The 21,543-nt window shown below is 41.0% G+C and overlaps 1 protein-coding gene across 2 annotated transcripts in view; it reads left to right on the top strand.

Moving 5' to 3' along the window:
- Positions 1-20,972, top strand: part of DGKQ (diacylglycerol kinase theta) — an 87,439-nt gene extending 66,467 nt beyond the window's left edge. The window contains exons 16-24 of one of the 2 annotated variants that reach the window (XR_014520548.1): positions 2,067-2,218; positions 4,736-4,884; positions 5,175-5,356; positions 5,590-5,690; positions 7,028-7,174; positions 9,366-9,477; positions 10,161-10,313; positions 11,878-15,951; positions 16,382-20,972. Coding sequence is in view for 1 of the 2 variants with exons in the window: in XM_083481690.1 (XP_083337816.1) it covers positions 2,067-2,218; positions 4,736-4,884; positions 5,175-5,356; positions 5,590-5,690; positions 7,028-7,174; positions 9,366-9,477; positions 10,161-10,313; positions 11,878-11,976 (1,095 nt within the window). In the remaining variant the exon portion in view is untranslated. Of the gene's footprint in view, positions 1-2,066; positions 2,219-4,735; positions 4,885-5,174; positions 5,357-5,589; positions 5,691-7,027; positions 7,175-9,365; positions 9,478-10,160; positions 10,314-11,877 lie in introns of both variants that reach the window. The other variant, XM_083481690.1, reaches the window with a different exon arrangement.
- The last annotated feature ends 571 nt before the right edge of the window (positions 20,973-21,543 follow it).

Raw genomic sequence — 21,543 nt, 5'->3', positions numbered from 1 at the left:
AGTGATTTTGGAAGCACTAATGTTTATGTAATCATAGTGGTTTCACATTTGTTTCACTCTGCATACAATCACTAGGAAGTTGAGGCCCATTGTAATCATGCCAAGTATTATAATGATTAAAAGGGAAAGAGCTATTCTAGTGCATATAGAATATAGAAGCAGAATAATATTCCTATCTGAACTAGCTAGTTAAAAATGCTAGTCTTTTAGATTCTGGGGTTCTTTTTCAGGTGTATTTGTGTAAATTTAAACCAACAATTAAGTAACAATGAAGCAAGTACCAATGGCTGAGGATGAACGGTGGTTTATGATTGGCCATCAGACCATAATTTGAAACTATGGTCTGGAGTGGGTTAGCAAATCATGAATTGTGCTAACCGTGGTTTACATGTGATATCTGAATTTACCAACCTGTAGTTAGCACTGTTGCTCTGCCTATGGTGACCTGTGCATCTTAAGTTTTGAACAAATGGAAAACCAAAGCAGAGAACCTGTTCTAAAACATAGTTTGCCAATGTGGTCAGCAGCTCAGCATTTTTTCAGTTCCAAATTGTGGTTAGTGCGAACCATGGTGTGATGTCTGATACGTCTCATGATGTATCCTGCCATTGTTGATCTGTAGGCACAAAGAGATCTGGGTTTGGTTGTGTTAGGTCATTCATTCTATGCAGAATAGATCTCTCTCTGTAGCTGCCAGCTCTTATTTGCCTAAGCTAACAAAAGTTGCTTTCTTCCATTGCTGGTATGATTACCAGTTGCCTACAGAGATAGAAGCAAGCTGTCCATGTGTTTTAGCAGCTGCCTGAAACAATCAGTACCTTATCCTCAATTCCAATTATAAATTGAGGATTGTTGCAATCTTGCCTCTGTCATGAACTCAGAGTGGCACCGCATTTTATGTAAGAAAACATTATTGGTGTGGGTAGGCTAAGTCTTGTTTGGAGCAAGTGGGTGCAGTAGGAACAGCATATACATATCTTTTTAAACAAGTTGTGTACACATGCCGAAGCCCCACCCCCACCATTCATCCCAGGGATATACCGTATTTTTTGCTCTATAAGACTCACTTTTTCCCTCCTAAAAAGTAAGGGGAAATGTGTGTGCATCTTATGGAGCGAATGCAGGCTGCGCAGCTATCCCAGAAGCCAGAACAGTAAAAGGGATCCCTGCTTTCGCTGCGCAGCGATCCCTCTTGCTGTTCTGGCTTCTGGGATTCAGAATATATTTTTTCTTGTTAATCCTCATCCAAAAACTGGGTGCGTCTTACGGTCTAGCGTCTTATAGAGCGAAAAATACGGTATTTAAAGAAGCAAACATATTGCTTCTACTTCAAACAGAAAACATGATGGTTGCAGTTTCAGTTGAAGTATGGTGCTGCCCTCTTAGTGGGCGCTGTTAGATATGCCACCACCTGATTATCTTACAAGATCTTCATGGTTTGCAAGTTAGTTGTAAGCTGCTGAACCACTTCAGACATAATAAATCAGCTGTATAGCTGTTGCTTGTTAATGTGTTTGTGGGATGCTCTCCCCAGGGAGGCTTGCCTGGAGTCTTGATTACATATCTTCAGGCGCCAAGCAAAAACAGTCCTCTTCTATAGCCTTTTAAACTGGAGGAGTATTGTTTGGTTTTTATTGTGTTATGTATTTTTGTGTTTTTATACTGTAAACCGCCTTGTGGTCCTCAGATGAAGAGCAGTATATACATGTAATAAATAAATGTGTAGAAGAGCTAAATTATAGTTCACCACCTGTGTACATATTACTTCCCAAAAGTACAGAATTTGCATCATTTATATTGTAGGAAATGGTTGAGTTCCTTATTTAGCCTTAAGTGCTGAGCTCCTGCATTGCTTGCGTGTACAAAAAAGAGGGGCAAAAACACCCCTGTAATTCTTAAAATTGTTTTTTTTTTAATGCTGCAGTGAAAAAACCTAAAACTGAGAATGAGGTAAAGTAGATAGTGCCCTGAGCCTCTTAGAAGCCCATGTTTTATGTTTTATGTTTATGGTGTCTGTTTGAGTACATGTGCAGCGTTGTTTAACCACTACTTTCCCCCTCTTCTAGCAAACCAACCTTCCTCAGAACTGCTGCCCATTGCTTGTATTTGTGAATCCAAAGAGTGGAGGACTTAAAGGCCGGGCTTTGCTCTACAGTTTTAGAAAACTGTTAAATCCTCATCAAGTCTTTGAACTAACAAATGGAGGACCACTGCCTGGGTAATTATTAGGATTTGCCCAATTCAGATATCTCTATTAATGTATTATTATTATGTATAATTTTCTTTCGAGACTGGGAAGTGGAAGAATGAAAGCAAGGAGCCCAACACATAATAATAATAATAATAATAATAATAATAATAATAATAATAATAATAATAATTATTATTATTATTATTATTATGTGTTGGGCTCCTTGCTTTCATTCTTCCACTTCCCAGTCTCGAAAGAAAATTATACAGTTCAGCTGCTGAAACTAAGCTGCTTGATCCTCAACAATGCTTAGGTGAGGAGACTATCTGAGAGCGACATGTAAGGTCCTTGGAGAAAGAATTGGGTGTATATACAATGAATGAAACCAGTAACCTTTTCTTCCCAATCAAACTGCTGTACCCATTTCCCACCTCACCGTTTCCCCTCCTTGAAACCCCTTCCATGATATGGCATTGTGTGTGATAGAGCTGGTTTAAGAATTTGTGCTTTGGGTGCAATTCAACATTGCACTATTACAACCGTGCCATCAGCACAAGTATTTCTCCTTGCCAGGTAGAAATGTCTGCTCTCTCCTCCCCCCATGCAGGGATGTGGAGGTTCTCCCAACCTCCCAGAACTGATTTGGGGTGGGGCATGCACAGTGGGAGGAGAGTAGGGCTGGGCGATACCTGGTTTTCAACATTGATATAGCATCAGCTAAACACCATGAGATACTGATACAGCACGATGTCTGAAATAAGGATGGAGCTATGTAGAGGCATTGGCTGGCTTCATGGTTTCCGCCCACATAGTGATTTTTGATAGTTCAGACACACACACACACACACACACACACACACACACACACCATGATTTGTGATGTATTGCCAGGTCAAAAATTGTGAAACTGATATCACAATATGGACTTCATACCGATTTTGGATGATGTATCACCCAGCTCTAGAGGAGAGGGAGAGAAAGTCTAATTTAGTTCCTGCTAGTGCAACTGTTCAGCTGAATCCAACCCATAGTTCATTTTTACTTAAAACTGTTTTCTCACAATGTCGTCATAAAGGCATACTTGCTTTCAACATTGGCCAGCAAACAAACACAAGGGTTGGGTTTTGAAAAACTGTTTACGGTTCTTCCAAGATCTTAGCAGCTGTCTACTGGGATTTGTTAGGGGTTTCATTTTTTCTTTGAACATAGCTGCTATTCTACGTCATAAATAATTTCTGAAACCCCATGCTTTAGTAGTGGTGTAGAGCTCCTGTTTGCAGATTGCCAATCCAAAGCCTCATGGATGTGCAGGACTTCTTGTCCAGGTCTTTGGACCCCGGCCATTAGTTCCAAAAGCTTTGCATTGTGGAAACTGGGCACAGCTGCAGTGTGAGTGGTAGTACAGCTGAGGATGATCACTGTCAATGCCAAAAGACTCAGTGGCATTATGTATAACCCTCGTGTCAAATAATAAACCTTTTCACCATTTCCAACAGCTTTTACTGTCAGCTAACAGAACTGTAGGGGTGGGCTTAATAAATAGCATTTCTATTTTTACATCTGGCATTTGGCAGCAGTTAAACAAATGCAACAGAAGCTCATTTGTTTGTACAGTGATGTCCCAAGTGTGAACTGAGAGTGAAAACTGCAAAGTCTAATGATCTTTCTTGTCTTTTATTGAAAATTAGAGTGAACTGTTATTATCTGACTTAAAGAGTCAATCTATTTGCCTTTTGCTGTTTGCTACAGCTTTCAGTCTTAAGGTAGCAGTGGCCACTTTTATTATTTCTATGGGATTGTTTATATGAAAGCCTCCTTGGGGGGGCTAACCTTCCAAGTGTTGAAATAAATGTGTATAATGCTTTTTTTATCTAAAAAAATCAGTTAAAATTGCTACCAGTGGTTCTTTGTTGTACTAGTAGTTGGAGTCTTTTTCACTCTCTCTTTTTAGCATTAGTCTAGCTAGGCATATTTCATATACAGTGGTGCCTCGCAAGACAAAAAGAATCCGTTCTGTGATTCTCTTCATCTAGCGGTTTTTTCGTCTTGCAAAGCAAGCCCATTGACGGATTAGCGGATTAGTGCTATTAGCGGCTTTTAGCGACTTATCTGCTGATTGGATCAGCTGATAAGCGGCTTAGAAAAAGGGGGGAGGAAAAAACCCCGCAGGAACTCGCAAGGCATTGTCGTCTTGCGAAGCAAGCCCATAGGAAATTCATTTTGCGAAGCACCTCCAAAACGGAAAACTCTTTCGTCTAGTGAGTTTTCCATCTTGCAAGGCATTCGTCTTGCGGGGCACCACTGTACATTTGGAAACCACTTGGTAAGTCCCATAATACTCTGGATATAAACATGTGGTCCTGCATTCAAAGAACTGCACAACTTGTTGGAAGGGAACTTTGGATCACATGAAACACATATTTTTGAGATTTAGGCTACAACCCTATATCCACTAAATAATTAGAGACCTGAATGTGTGTTTGAATTTAATAGCATTCCTTCAAATAAGTTGTTCTCACTTGTGTTTTGCTTTTTATATTGAAGGTTTCACACATTCTCTCAAATTCCATGTTTCCGAATACTGGTGTGTGGTGGCGATGGCACTGTTGGTTGGGTTCTTGGCGCCTTGGAAGAGATCAGACACAAGCTTGCCTGTTCAGAGCCGTCTGTGGCTATTTTACCTTTGGGAACAGGTGAGTCTGAAACTGGATTTCAGGAACAACAATGCGAAATTGTTATTTGCACTCATGACTTCACAGGTTCCCTCCACCCCTGAAAATATTCTGGTTTGCTGTTCTGGCAAGCAGAATATTTGTTAATGATGAGGTCAAGTGCAACAAAAAGTTTAAAGCATTGTAAATTTGCAGGTTGCATTAAAAGAAAAATGTGGCACAGAAGTAGGTAGTAGCCATGATCTGTTTTGGAGTGAGGGCTTTTGCTTTCATATAGGTTGTTAACAAAAACTTGTCCCTTTTAAAAACAGGTAATGACTTGGGGAGGGTGCTCCGCTGGGGTGCTGGATATAGTGGCGAAGATCCATACTCCATTCTGATATCTGTAGATGAAGCTGATGATGTCCTTATGGATCGCTGGACCATCCTTTTAGATGCTCAAGAGGCTATTGAGAGCGCAGAAAATGGTGTGTTAGAGCCTGAGCCCCCGAAGGTATTTTCCTCGTGTTTATTTTGTTATCGCCCCGCCCCTGTTACGCCCCCTTTTCTGGCCGCTCCTGGGTTGCCGTGATGCGTGTGTGTGTGTGTTGTTGGGTGTCAGTGGATGTGCGTGAATCGGCCGTTGCCTCTAGTTGAAGGGGTTGTGATGTGAATGTTCCGTTCTGCTTGTTGGAAATTAAAAATTCTGGACTAGGTTGTAAAATTTTACTTTTCCTATTTTATTAGATTGTGCAAATGAACAATTACTGTGGCCTTGGAATTGATGCAGAGCTGAGCCTAGGTTTTCATCATGCCAGGGAAGAGGAGCCAGACAAATTCAATAGCAGGTATGTGGGCCCTGTTCTTGTGCAAATGGATAAAACTTTCTCATTCATATTCACAGAGAAAAACATGGATGCTTATGTCTTTGACACTGCCTAAGATTATTTTGTTCTTGCTGTAACATTTTTGGCCTGTATATATAATCCCTATATATATATAGATATATATATATTTACTTTTAAATATATATATTTACTTTCCCCTGGGGTATCAGGTACATCAATAAATGGACATTAGCTTGGAATTGTCCCATTGTGTAGGCAAAGCCTTATTTGCACTTGCATCAATATGAAACAGGTGGGTGTGGGAGCACTTTTTTGTGGCTTCCTGCCACACCCTCTCTGTGAATTGGAACCATGTAGGCAGGATATGTAATGTGGTTTTCCCTATCTGATTTAAACCACTAGCAAGATCTGTTTACATGACTGTTCTGAAGAGCTTCTTTCTTTCACAACTGCAAACCATAATTAATCGGCCTCAGCTTAACCCATCACTGCAAAATCCGTGTGTTTTAAGATGAATTAGAATGTTGTGGACTTGCCTGGAAGTTTGGAGCACAGTTTAGGGTGTTCTGACTATTCAGTATTCCTTAATGATCAGAAGCCAAGCTGCCAGTTACATCCTTTGTTAGGGAATTTATGGGTATATGGCCTTGAAAGGCTAGGAATCTCCTTAGGAAGCATTCCTCTCATCATCCCCACTAAGGATAAATAATGGGAAACTAGGTTTGGGTGTGTACAGGAACAAAGAAACTAGTTTGAGTGAGTTTTAGAGGGGGGCAAGGGAGAGATGGATGAACTGGGAGCTGAAGAAAGGTAGGCACTATTTGGGGTTCTGGAGATCTGACGGGGCAGTGGAATTGTTGTTTGTAAGAGTGATACAAGGTGTACCTCCACCTATGCTTAAATTGTAGATTTGTAAGTAAGCACAAATATTACATAAACACTACTTTCAACATAGCTCCCTAGTAAATATTCATAGGATCAAACTGTTTTTTTCACTCTGAGTTCAATTTCCTGATATTTCCATTTAAGGGTGTATTTAGCCAGGTTATGCTATGAAACAGCAGGCTACCAGGGAAGATCAGTGGTTTGTTTTGAATTGTTCCATTCTTGGGAGCTGTAGTGTGTAGTTGTACATGTTGTTCAACCTTTTTGTGTATGTGTTTTAGCTTGTGTTTTAGCTATATTCTGCACCTGAGTATTTTCTTACCTTAAAAAGAAAAAAATGAGTCTCCCTGAATACATTTTCATCTTCAATTTTTTTATCAGCAAGGAAAGCAAAACCAGTGATGCAGTATGAAGCGTTCTGTTTGTGTTGAATGAAGACTTTCTTTTTCTAGGTTTCACAACAAAGGTGTCTATGTAAAAGTTGGATTGCAGAAAATGAGCCACACAAGAAATCTTCATAAAGAAATCAAGCTTCAAGTGGACCAGCATGAAGTTGAGCTTCCAAATATTGAAGGCCTTATTTTCATTAATATTCCCAGGTAGAAACCATACATATGTCTGTGCATGCGGTTTTGTCAGAGTTCTTGTCTTTTGGAGGAAAAGAATCCTGCTGTTATGGTTGCACCCTGTTCTGCATTTTAATAGCCAAAATCTCTTCAATAGGATTCCTCCATTTAGCTTCAGCTTCACTTACACTGAAAGTATATCACAATGGGTCATGTGTCAGCAAGAACTGTTTGCAGAGTTGAAATACATTGATTTGAAGAGAGGCAACTATTTTGATAAAGTGTAGTCCATTTCAGAAATGTGTAAAGACACACGTTAACACAGAGAGTCTGGGCTGCTTTGTTCATTCTCTCTTCTGCCTTTGTCCATTCAGCTTGTGATGGTTTGAAGAGCTGCCTTATATTGAGTCATACCATTGATTCTCCTAGGTCAGTAATCATTTGTTCCAGTTGGCAACAGCTTTTCATTGTTTTCCAAATTCTTTCCCTCCCCCCTTCAAACTAGAGATGCCAGCAGCCTCCTAAGTGCAAAACATGGGCTACATCACTATGTTCTTATTCCTTTAAATATAGAGTTACAGCACAAATGAATTGAACAAAACCAGTGCTACTAACGTTCTTGATGAAATAGACCCAGACAAACCTTAGATATATCAGCATCTGTTCAAAGAGTGGTCAGATGCAAATGCATAATAATTTTTAAAGGAGAATTGGAAGAAGGTTTTGATGATGATTTAAAAAAAATAATCCATACATTTTCTTTATATAAGAAATGTTTGTTTTCTTTCTAACGTTTCTCAGTAAATTAAAAGATAATGTATTATGGGCCTGGTATTCTGACTCAACCTAAACTGCAGGGCTAGTTTCTTACACAGTCATATTCCCCTCCAAATAAATTGTATAATGATAGCACATCTCTTAAGGTCCGTATATCATGTCTAGATAGTATATGCCTCTCTAACTAGAAAATCTCCATTCTAGCTAAGCAGCTTGATAGACTAGCTGATACATTATGCTTGCTGGTGGAGTTAGGGTTTATCATGATATCCGTTCTCTTCTTATTTATATATCTTCATGGCAGAACCTTTAAAGTGTTACTAGATTAGCATAAAGTATTTGTAGTTAGTGTAAGGTTAAATTCTCACCTCCACTTTGTTTAGTAACTTGTGCTGTCTTCTGAAGTATCCTAAAGTGCCCTCTGCTGGTCATTAAGTCAAAAGCACAGAGTCTGCCAGGAGGTTGGTGACTTTCCTGATAATCAGAGTGCCTTGTAGATCTCTGGCCCCGATGGCGATATGAAAATCTCTCTGGACAAATCATTACTCCTAGACAGAAGGGCTATGTTCACAGCTGGTTATGGTTCCTTTAACTCCATGCTTAACAAAGTTGTAGTTTGAACACAACTCCAGCTTTATCTGCCACTACCAAAAGTAAAATACATACTTGAGAGGACATATTTGCATTTTACACAGCCAAATGAGTACTATGCCTGTCACATCTTTTGCCTCCTTGTGGTCAAATTGCAACCATTCTGTTTCAGTGTGTTATGGATTTTAACAACACAGAACTAAAAAGCATCACATGAGTGTTTTGATGTTGACAAGCAATGAGAAGCCTACCTGGGAGGTGGTTTGAGGGCACAAGTATGGCTTCTGAAGGAAAAATAAGTTTAGTGAATATATTAATGATTAATTGAGAATGGGAATGGACTCTTTTTGCTCCCCCGCCTTAGAGGTTCAAAGTGGTCCCTTCCAGATGTTATTGGACTGCAGCGCTCATCATCCCAGACCACTGGTCCTTCAAGCTGGGGTGGATGGAGCAACATCTGGATGGCACCCTGTTGTTGAAGGAGTTTCCCATCCCCAGCTCCATTCACTTCAGTGGGTGCATCTCCTTTCCTGCACCCTCTCTCCAGCTTTTTAATGCTATGGGTCAGGGCAGCTCACAGGGCCACTTAAGAAGAGTCAACAAAAGAAGCACAAGTGGCTCTTTGCACTTCTGGACAGTAGAAGACATGGGCCTCATACTTCTGCTGTCATTGCTTCTGTAAGAAGTATGAACTAGAAGCCTGAAGGTTGCTGGTTTGGGAACATATTCATGTAATTATTTTATGTTATGTTATAAAATAATTTTCTGTAGGAGGATATTATGCTGCACTGATTAAAGAACAAGGTACTTGCTTTTGAAAAATTTGTAACTTGCAGTTATTTTGTATTATGTCCAGCTGGGGTTCTGGTGCCGATCTTTGGGGGTCTGATAACGATAATCGGTTTGAAAAACCAAGAATTGACGATGGCTTACTAGAAGTAGTTGGTGTCACTGGAGTTGTTCACATGGTAAGTCTAGTGTTAAACGTCATTGCATTTGGCTAAATCAAACAGAACCATTAGCACCTTATGTCTAAAAATATCTTCCTTTGACTCATAAAGGCAATGTGATGCCAATCGTAAGAATATTTTCACCCCGTTTGACTTGACATAGGATGCCTTAAGTCATAAAAGAAATTTAAATTGATATCTAATGAGAGGTTGTAAAAATAAACTGTATTGGTGATCAAAGTACAGTGCAACCTTGGTTCTCAAACTTAATCCATTCCAGAAGTCCGTTCAACTCCTGAAATGTTTGAAAACCAAGGCATGGCTGCTGATTGGCGCAGGTGCCCTGGAAACAATAGCCAACAGCCACATCAGATGTTTGGCTTCCAGAAAGCATTCTAAACCTGGAACACTTACTTCCGGGTTTTCGGCATTCGGGAGCCGATTTGTTCATCAACTAAGCTGTTTGAGAACCAAGGTTCCACTGTATTCTCTTACCATTCCCCCCCCCCCCCAATAAATACATTCTCTGGTCACAATTCTGGGAGTGTTTAATGTGAAGAAAATTTTAGGAAAGATTTCCTAAATATCTAGTACACTCGTGCTATAAGTTTGATAAATACTTTACCTTGTAAAACAAGTTTGTGGTTTCTCTTTACATTCATATTTGATTTTGAAAGGACCGTTCTGATTGTTTTACATAGGGTCAAGTCCAGGGGGGTCTACGTTCAGGCATCCGAATAGCCCAGGGCTCCTACTTCCGCTTGACGCTTCTGAAGCCAATCCCAGTACAAGTTGATGGAGAGCCCTGGATCCAGCCACCGGGCCAGATCATTATTTCTACAGCAGGACCAAAGGTATTGATAAACATTTTGTGTTGGGAATGTTATAGAGATAAGGCATTAAAATGCATACACCCTATACATATAGACCAGGGCAGCCCAACTTTTCATACCAAGTGGGCTGCACAATGCCTTGCCAAGTGGGGAGTGAGGGAGGCTAATATTTGTCCCCCCCTAAAACCTTTGCACTGCCTTCCCAAAGCTGGCTAAGCAAGGTGCTGGGCTTTAAGGAGGAGGCGCAAGACTTTAGCAGGGTCCTACAGCCCTCCCGGGACACGAGTGGCTCTGTGGGTTAAACTACAGAGACTGGGAATTGCCGATCACAAGGTTGGTGGTCCGAATCCCCGCAACGGGGTGAGCTCCCGTTGCTCGGTCCCTGCTCCTGCCAACCTAGCAGTTCGAAAGCACATCAAGGGCAAGTAGATAAATAGGTACCGCTCTGGCGGGAAGGTAAACAGCGTTTCTGTGTGCTGCTCTGGTTCGCCAGAAGCGGCTTAGTCATGCTGGCCACATGACCCGGAAGCTGTACGTCGGCTCCCTCGGCCAATAAAGCAAGATGAGCGCCGCAACCCCAGAGTCGGCCACGACTGGACCTAATGGTCAGGGGTCCCTTTAACGTACAGCCCTCCCACCTCCTTCCCAAAGCTGGGAAAACGCTAACTAGGCTTTGGGAAGGAGACACGGACTCTAGGACCCCGTCACAACCCTCACACTTCCTTTCTAAAGCCCAGTGCCTCACTTAGTTGGCTTTTGGAAGGTTTCACAAGGGTTGGGTGTGTTTGTGTCAAATGTTGCTGTACTTGGGTCATGCATTGGACCACCCTACTATGGACCATAAATATTCAGAACAATCTTTCAGATCATTCCAGCTCAGACATAATCCATGTTGGCTTGTTAAGCTGCATGAGCTTTGTGCCTGCAGCCCCATTCTCCCTCCCTACCTTCTTGGCATGCTGTGACGGAAGTCTTCCTGGCTTAATTTACCATAGTTTCCTATTACATCTGAACCAGAATCGGAACAAACCAGGATCCAAAACTAATTTCAGGCATGGTTTTAAATTGTGGTTTCTTCCAATTCTGGCCATTACAATTTTCCATTAAGTTAATTTACCCAGGAAGTTTTTATTGTTAGCCTGCCAGAAAGGGCTGACTGGTGCAAGCATAATGCTCTTGCACATTTCAGCTTGTAGAATTGATGTTGCATCCAAAATAGGCAATGTCTAAGGTAGGGCTGGCTAACCCACAGCCCAGATCCAGTTCACCAAGGTGCACTGCGTTATCTCTTGAGAAAGATGGATGGATTAAAAATAAGTAACATCTGTGCTATGGGGGTGTTTTCTTAGCATGTACGCTCTGAAATGTTGAAAGAGTCCATGTCAATTAAATGCCCACCTTTAAATCTCAACTCTAGTCTACTCTAGCAGCCTTTTGTTAATGTATTTTACCAATACCTGTAGATGGGAAAGAAGAAAATGGGGTGTAAAGCTGCTTGTTGACATTAAGAAAAAATTCTTTCGAATAAGGATGTATTTCAAGAAAGGTTGTGTTGTGGTGATTGTTTTTAACATATTTCTTACAGGTTCACATGTTAAAGAAATCGAAACAGAAACAGAAAAAATCAGGAAATTTAAAGGACTCAAGATCTGAGAGCATGATGGTCAATGAAGTGGGACGCTGATGGAAAATGATATCCACAGAACAAATGCAGCACACCTACTATAGATGAGGTGGATCTGCCTGTTGTAAAACTGTATTTGTACAGTTCCAAGTTAAGAATTGGTTGCACAAGAGCCTGTTGTAATTATATTTCCATGTTTGTTGTACAGTGCCTACCCTGTAGCCGACATGAGATTTAGTTTATGCATCTCATGTTGGTCGGAGAAGTTCGCATTAGGTAGCCTTTCCATAAACCATTAACCAGTTTTTGCTTCACGCCCGTAGCCAATAGAGCAGAGATCCCATTATGCCGTGCTCTTTATATACTACGTTTTCCTAGCCTTATTCTCCCTGGGAGTCACTTATTTTTATAAAATAAGTTTTTAACCCTTAAAAAAACACCTCAAACCTACTTAAAGAGTTTTAAAGCTACCCCGGCGTTCCCCAAGAGGGAAACATGGTGAAGGGATAAAATTGTCACTTTTGTGATGTTGCTGATTACTTGTGCAATAATGCTTTAAGTAGGATTGGGAGCAAATGGATATCATTCCAGCGGCACAACCCCATTTTCCGCTGCACTAGGTGTGCTGCCACCGTGCCAAGGTTCACTACAACGTTCCTGGCAGATTCCAGTTAAAGGAGGGTCTTCCAAACTGCATATAAAAAAGATCCAGCAGCTCCTTCCCAAGTCTGCAATGCACAAATTACTCAACACTCCCTTGATTGGAAAGATGCACTCAGCAGAGAGCTGGCAGGCTTGGCTGAATGCAATGGGGATCACCTCCTGCATGCATAGCTCTTTATGGATTGTGCCTCGGATATTTAGCTACTTTTTTATTTGCCTGCATGAACACTTCCACACTACTCAATGGCTGTACATGTAATGGTAAACAACGTCTTATCATCCAGACCAGGGATTGCGGTTCTCAGTTTCAAACCTAGCCAGCTGCAAACCATGATTCTGCTTGTTATATGAACCAGTTTTGTTTTAAGCCACAATCCCTTGTCCAGAAAGGCAAGACTGGCTGACATTCAGGAAAAGGAAAACTAAACTCTGGTGAAGTTCTTCTTCTGGTGTTTTGGGAGAAGAGGAAGCACAATAACTCTTGTGGCTCCTTCCTACATGTATGCATAGTGGTAAACGATGGCTTAATGTGTGAACATGGCCAGTGAACCCTAAAAACCTAATATAATTTTATCTATTTTTATACTGCACAATCTTTTTCTATACACTACAAGCTTCTGGTTTTCTCCATTTCTCTCTCTCTCTCTCTCTCTCTCTCTCTCTCTCTCTCTCTCTCTCTCTTTCTCTCTCTCTGTGTGTATGTTTCTTTTTTATAGTTCAGGTCCCTATATTGAGATTTTTCTTACTTCATTCCCTAAATTCTAATTTCATTCCCTAAATTATTATTCTAATTTTGTTCCCTAAATTATTTTAACATACAAAGAGACTATGAATGGCAAACCAATAATCAGTAAATATGGCACAATTTAGTAAACAAATCAGCATTCATTTATGTTAAGTATTGATACACTAAGTTGAAATATGCCTTAGTTTCTTCTCTATTGATGAACTGGTCTACATGTTTGTTTGTCTTTAAAGTGTGTCTTATGTGACTAGATCTAGATGTGGCTGTACTGATTGTGCAGATAAAAATGCTACATAGAAAGGTCCTTGCTTATAACTAGGGAATCATTCCCCGCTCTATAAATATATTGACCATACAAGGAAAAGTTAATGCAGACTCCGTTCAGACATAAGGCTAAGCTATGGTTTGTGGTTACGTGAACAAGCTGCATCAAGTCTCAGACTTGCACTCTCCCCCACTTCCTTCTCCAGTATTATCATGAGGAGATTAGAAGCTTCTACTTCAGTTTTGATTAATTGTGACTTGTTGTTATATCTGAACCTGGACAAACTATGGTTTATGAGTTATGAAGCTGGCATGTTTCAGTAAACCGTAGTTGAAAGTGACCACCGTTTAGAGCTTAGGCATGATGTGAAACTAGTTAATCCAAAATGGAAGTAAAGGCTTCCGATCTTCTCTCAACTATGCTACACTTCATTCCTGTAATGATAAAACCATCATTTATCATTTCAGGGATCAGCCACTGCATGGATACGAGGAGATAAATCATAGTTTTTCATTGTGTCCAAATGAAGATAGTATCTTTCTGTGGATGCTAATCGCAGAAGGAAGATCAAGCAAGATAGCTGGTGACTTTAGCATTGTTTCTGATAATACCAATACAAGCTGTATTTAATTATGGAGAGAATATCATTACTCCTGAATGCAGAAGCAGTAGCAGTACTCTCAAACAGGGTCAAAATCCTATAGATGCAACATTGCGTCTTTCAGATGCTTTTGCAACAAATATTCTTAGGCTGCCTTTGTCCATCTGGAAGCAACCTGAGAGGGCTGTGGTAGCCGCAGTACTGCACTCGTCATCTATTCTAATACCCCATTTCGTATGTAGTTAATGAGAACATATCAAGCTTTTGTGCACAACTATGGCTTTTTTGAAAACGGTGGCATGCACAGCATCAGAAAAGCAGTAAAAGTGAGCAACTCCTTTCCCGCTCCACCAGGCATTCATGCCTGGGACACTTTGCAACCTAAAGGAACTGCAAGTTGCTCTGGTTTGCAGCAGGTATTCCCGGGAGCAGCTGTCTCATTGCATGCGTAATTGCTGCAGAACAACTCTTCCTACACAACAGGAATGTCTGCTGGAGCAGTGTCATTTTGACGCGGCAGTCACCGCTGCAAGAGTCTCCTGGGAGAAGGGTGGCGTCGGGACTGGACCCACCCAGTGAGACTCCACGCATTGCCAGTGCTTTATCTGCACAAAGCTTCCAGTGTTGCTTGTGGGTCCATTTCTGATTTGCACTATGTTTACACAAAGGCTCTCTTCATGCACTGTGCGCCGCACAGCAAAAACAAAACAAAACACTGTGGCTTCTTTGTTACATGTTATTTGTCTTCCAGATTGTTAGAGCACGTTGTAGTTTAAACGTACTTCCACACCGACCAGAGTTCAGCTGGGGAATGCTGCATATTTTGTAGACCTTCTTGTAACATTGGCAGGCACTTTCCTTGCAAAAACTCTGAGCTTTGATACACAGATGAATGTGAATAGACATTTAAGACCTTTTCATCTTGTTCAATCCTTCTAGGTATAAAATATTGTGCAGGTAGAATAGAAGTATTCAAGGGGGCTTATTTTTCTTGAATGGCAACTACCCCCATGAAATACCGCTTTTAAGACTAAAGGGAGTTTCATTTCGGATGATGCAGTTTGTCATATGGCTGGGGAGAGACCATCAAATTTCACTGAATATGCTCAAAGCCTTGAGCTATCTCACAGTACCTCTTTTGTTACCAAGCTCTGTATTTAGTTATTTATAGTTTCTCCCTGAAAGCATAAACTGTTCCTACCTTGGTTTATCATATTTTTGATTTTCACTGCTCATTAGTGAAATAGCACAGTGCAATATGCTATTTATGAAGAGTGTATGTTTCCCCAAATAAATCCCTTAGATTGTGATATAAATGGCAGTAGCATGCTATGAATTTGTTGGCAGAAAGTAGCTGCAGCAAGTGACTGGTTCTTGTCATGCACAAATATTGTGCAATTTAGCACTGGTTTGCACAGCTGCTTGGCTAGAGTAAAGTTGTGCACTAGGAGAAGTACATCTCCATCACAAAGTCTTAAGTCCAACCCAAGAGAGATTACTTTGAAGTCAAGTGGCAGCTTGTTTTGTCTTTGGTCCAACTCAACCCTTCATATGTCAACTATGTGCCCCAGAACAAGCTAAAGCTGACACACCAAGCAGTACTTGTGCATCTGGTTTTTGTGTTTGGGAACTAGAACTTGTTGTTTTCATTTCAGTTTCTCCACTTCATGTGAACTAAGGAACAATGTCTCATTAGGGGTCTGGGGGAGATGTATTGTGAGACAGCTCATCGGGCACAGCAAAGAGTGCTCTTCCCAGAATGTAATCTTATCCACTGCATTTTTACTGCATTCCTCACATATATTTAATCCAAGTGACATGTCATCCTAATAATATTGTAATTGAGTACGTTCACGGGACTATTTCAGCAATAGTTGGTCTGTAAGCCTTTCTCTATTTGTAGACCATGGCTTTTTGGAAGGTAATGGACAGGGATCCAAAGATTAATGATGGTTTTCTAACAACAGCCCATGGAAAATTAATTTTGAAACCAGGGAGATATTTAGGGTCTTTTTGGAGATGGAATGGATTTCCTGCCAGTTTCTATCATTTCTCCTGAAACCATTGAAGCTTCCAGTTGTGATGGTGTGATTTGTCATGGGGACCAATTTTTCCTAATAGTAGGCTGCACCACTATTATTTTCATGCCTGTTTCTCACCTGACTCTGGCCTGGAGCAGATGTCCCATTAGCTCCCTGCAAAGCATGGGTTGCAGAAACTTGCAGTTCCTCCCTCTTCCTTGCATTAACTATGGCTTTGCATAACCATGGTTTGTGATGGTGCACAGTAAACACAGAGGTAATCCTGGTTTGCAAGCTTATTTCAGCTTCTAGTCTACAAGGGAACCATGGCTGGTTTGACACAAATGTAAGGCAACCAAAGTGAACTCCAGGAAGGCAGTGGAGGAAGCGGGGGAGAATTTTGAGGAGAGAGCACATGCTTCTGATTTGCGAACCATGGTTTGCATGAACCTAGCATTTAATCTGTATTGGAGTCAGGAGTCAGGATTGTGGCTAATTAACACATTGTCTGTGTATGTGATGCACAAGTCCACACTCAGGTGTGCAGAGATGTGGAGATTCTAAAATCGATGTGTGTGTGTGTACCATTATATACATTATGAAGTAAATGCATGGTCCAACTTTCCAGGACAAAACCCCCCCCTATTACCACTAGCGCAGCTTTTCTCACTGTACAAAGCGCTCATCTTCATGTCCAAGCTTAGGTCAGCATTGACAAAAATGTAGTGCTGTAATCTGTCTTCATGCAAGGATCTTTGAAATCAACTGCATTAGTGATTTCAGCCAATACTCTCTTAAAAAAAAATCAGGACCTGCATCCATTGTTTACATGCTATCTTTGTTTTGCACTTGTAATTGTAAGAGAAATTGCATTATATTTGGTATAGCTTAATACAAAGCCCTTTTTGTACAAGTGCATTTTAGGATTGAGGTCGTGTCTGAAGTACACCACAGGAAATTCAGTTTTGTAATTCCAGTATATTCATTTATGCCTATTTAACTACCCCCTCTCTCTCCCCCCCCCCTCCTGTTGCCCACTCAGAGATTCAGGAGAGGAATAGAGCAGGCTACTAATAAATTAACTGAAAGTTCACTTTTAACCTCAGATATAAACTGCATGTTAAAGATTTGTAAAGTAAAACCCTATACAGACATTCTGTCCAACGGACAGTGTTAGCTTTCAGCGCTTGCATTGGGACCAGTGCACACACAGCTCAATGTGTATTGGACTGTAGCACATTGTGCTCTCCAATTTTGTGGTATACAGATCTTGTAGCTTGGGTGTTTGCAGATTGAGCTCTGTCTTTTTGTGACATTGGGGCAGCACACTGGATCTACTGTGCATTGGGTCAAATGTGTACAAAGATCCTTTCTCTTCCTGAGCTGAGCAGAACTTGAAGTCATTCCCAAACCTCTTATGTAAATTTAGCCCTGTTCAGTTCCATGGGAACAAATTACTGTGACGATTCTGTCTGCCCTTTATCTATAGCCACACTGAGCTGAAGCACTACATCCCAAAATCATCTTATGTTAAAGATCCATAGCCAGATATTCTAACAGTTGTGTAAGATTCAGAGCAGCTAGTCTCCCCCAAATTGGGTCTGCGTGGCGCTAGAGAAGGTTTAGTTATTGCTTGCAATGTTTTCTCACTTGAAATTTGTCCCAAAGCTGCTATGGGTCATGTTGGGGGAAAGCCTTTTGATGCTCCCCCAGGGGAGCTTTGGGAGGTGATTATGAGTGAGGAAACAAAATAGGGATTTAAAAACAACCCAGCCTCATTGCTTAGATCCAGTTCTCGATCACATGCAGCCGCAAAGCCTCTGTCTGTCTGTCTGTCTGTCTGTATTAAGTTAGGGAGGTCTTCCAACAAAATGTGTAGCTGAAATCCATGTACTTCAGACTGACTAGGTTGTGAATTGGGTTATACTGGAACAGGTGCTGCATTCGTTATGGTTTTAACTTCCTATAGTTCTGCGTTGAATGTAAAGCGAATCTTTGCATTGCTTACAGTAGCATAATTTAATGCAGTTAGGTTAGCAAATTTAATGTTTACAAGATGGTGACTGTTGATTGTAAGCTTCCATATCGATGCACTGCTTCCACTGGAAGGCTTGTCTGTCTACTTGCTTATGACAGTTAATGGTATTAATTGCCTTTCTTGACACAACATCTTAAGTAGAACCCTTCAAAAGCTGTGGGCGGTTTTTTGTTTAAAAAAAAAAAAATTCTTTTGAAGACCAGGATGAGAAAAGTTTGTGTTGACACAAATATTGAATTAGAATATTTTTAAGAAGGTTTATATTTTCTGAAGATAATTTATAAGGAAGGTTTTCTATGCAATTATAGTAGCGTTGATGTAAATGATAATTCAGATATTCATTCTGTAAACAACTAAGAACCTATTTTCAGGGTTCTGCCCCTTCCCATCAGACTTAATAAAAAGCATGTTTATAGGTCCCTTTAATGCTGCATTTTCTTGTAACATTTCAGTACATGCCAAACTACATACACAAATATGGCTTCCAAGCAGGGAATTTTAATTTCCCATGTAGATGCAATTGTATATGACAAGCACACATGCATATTTCCCTGTGTAAGACACACATGATTGGAAACCCTAATCTGGGACAGTTGAGGTCCAGAGACGTACTAAAGTACATGTGTGTCGATCACAGTGATTGCATGTGCTAACTGTGTGCATTATTTCCTATACGGAAAGTGAAATTTGGTTTGTATAAATCTGGTCCTTTTCAGCAGGGAATGCTTTGCGCAGTGTTATGAGGTGGATTGCATGAATCATTTTATGTAAATCATGCTTGGTCCTTCTTGCATATCTACAGTTGAGAGAACTTGGAACAGCTGCTTAGCTTAAAATTTCCATATATGTCTGCATTGAGCTCATTCTTCTCAGTCAGCGATTTTCAAACTGGGCCAGCCTGGTAAAAGTTTCAGAGTTGTATAGTACAAATAATGAATGTGCCCTAGAACACCCCATAAAAGAATTGCACTGCACAATTAATTCTGGCGGGCAAGCTGTCTTTCAGGGGAGCTTGTTCACCATTGTGTATTATCTCACCAAAGAGAATCTCTGATCAGCTTGCAAGGAATCTTAGGTTTCACCTCCACAGCACAGTTTGAAGACCACTGCTATGAGCATAATGTGCAAATTCTTCATGTTTTGTCACCTCTTGATGATCCTGTTTGTTCAATTTTCCAATAATTTGTTTAAACCAGATTGTTCAGATGTGGCCTTGTTAGAATTTATTCACTTTCTACCAATTCTGGCCAAATCTATACAAACAAAGGACAGGCACAATTTTGTGCTTTTGGAGCCCATGACTGCTCTGTTTCCCATAATAGCAACAGTATATATATAATGTGTTAGAAATGAGCTGAGAGAAACCTAATTTGGCAAATGTTAAATGCAAAAATTAGTATCCGTTGTAAATCGTTTTGCTCATTTCTTTGTAACTAAGGGAAGATGTCTAGATACATTCTTGTTTGTGTTCGATAAAGGCTAAATAGGAGCTATAATCTAGTGGAACTGCAAACTTCAGGCCACATCTACACTACAAATACATCAATTTTATTCCAGTGCGGTCGGGTATTTGAAGTCTAGATAGATGCTGTGCACATATGTTCGGTGCTGTGGCTCATCTTGAACTGTAAAACATTTACTCACTTTGGTAGCAGATGCAGTGGTTCTCATACTCTGGAGTTACCCCCTTTTCCTCTTCGGTGATGGGGGGGAAAGTTGCAGGGAGGTATTAGGCCCAGCTGTGGAAAAGCCAGACACATTTTTGTCTTGGCAGCAGAGACTGAGCTTTGCAGCCACCCAAACTACCTTTGCTAACCCTGCAAGAGATCTTCTGGCCGCTGGGCTTCCCTCCTTCCTGCTTCCTCCAATGGAAGACCTGGAGGTTCCGTGCTGTAGGACTTCTCTAATGCTAGCGTTGAATTAATGGCTCAGTCCACAGATCCCACAGTGGGCTGAATACATGCCCTGATGTGTGAGAGGTTGTGTGTGCTCACCAGCCAAAGAGATAGCTTTGAAAGTGCGGTAAGCTTAGAAGTGGGCCTGGGTTTTAAAAAATCAACCTGAGAAACACTGTGTGAGAAAGTTTGAGACCCATTTAAATAAGTTGAGCAAAGTTTAGTAGTGAATAGCTTTAAAAGCACCCCTGATTATGCCACAATGCAAAATTTACCACCTGCAATAGTTTGCCTATTGTGTAGTTCTTGCTCTTTGCAATCTGTGTGCTTAATAATTCACTCAAGAGTAATTGTAAGATTATAACCGTTAGGTGAACCGTTTCCACATTGTGTGCCTAAACAGAAGCTAGGAATGCACATCATATTTGTTTACTTGTTCTTCTGTCTTAAACAGGGTTTTTATTGTGTGCTAGTTTCTAGATGTCTGCCTTGTAAACCCCTTCTTCTTGCCTTTGAATGATCAGTCCTGACACGCAATGACTGTAAAAGAATTATTTATATGGTGTGCTCTTTCTTTTTTATTTAAATATCAGTTTGTCTTCAGAGTATATACTATATTCGTAGAGAGATTCTGTGTATATTTTTGCTACGTATTTGTGTTTGGTTTCATTTTGATTGTATGTATATTTTTGCACTGATTTGAAATTCTGTATCGATTGCTTTGTGAGTATTGACCATCTGATTAGAATTTGTCTGTGACAAATATAACTGCTAATTTCTGTTGAGCCCTGAATAAACTGGCCCTGTTGTGTTTTGTGGCAACAAGAAGGCTTGTGTACGCCTTGGGGCACTTCGAGTGTGTAAGAAACTGTTCCAGCTTAGTTCACAAATAACTAGCATCACTATGTGTAAGCAGGTGAATGTGTCTCTGTTCCCTATGGTGTAATAACTTGATAACGTCAGTTTATTTGCCAGGTTGTCTGTAAGGGAGACTTTGCACATCTCTCTCACCCATTCTGTACCCCCCTGTGCTGGTCCTGGGGGCTACCGAGAGGCAAGGTCTGAGTCCAGTTCGAGGTTGATGGTGTGGTATGGAGGCTGTCCGTCAAAGCTGTAGCCGGGTCCAAGGCAGGGAGTCAGGTGAGGTCAGGAACTCTGGCAGAAGAGCAGGACAGGGTGCAGGCAGGAACAGGCTACCAACAACGTTGCTCCCGCAACCTGGGACTGGGGCTGGCTGGCTTTTATCTTCCCCGAGGCATAGGGCGGCCCCGGTCCACAGGTGACTCGCCTCTCCTGGCCTGGAGGCGAGCACTCCTCCTTCGGGAACTTAGCTCCCTCCGCCTCTCTGCCCTGAGCCTCTGCAGCTCAGGAGAGGCTGGAGGGTTACCGGACCCAGAGG

This window comes from Podarcis liolepis, assembly GCF_965112155.1.
Source record: "Podarcis liolepis genome assembly, chromosome: 17".
Classification (NCBI taxonomy): Eukaryota; Metazoa; Chordata; class Lepidosauria; order Squamata; family Lacertidae; genus Podarcis; species Podarcis liolepis.
The sequence above is the reverse complement of the archived record's forward strand: the minus strand, read 5'-3'. Positions and strand labels throughout refer to the sequence as shown.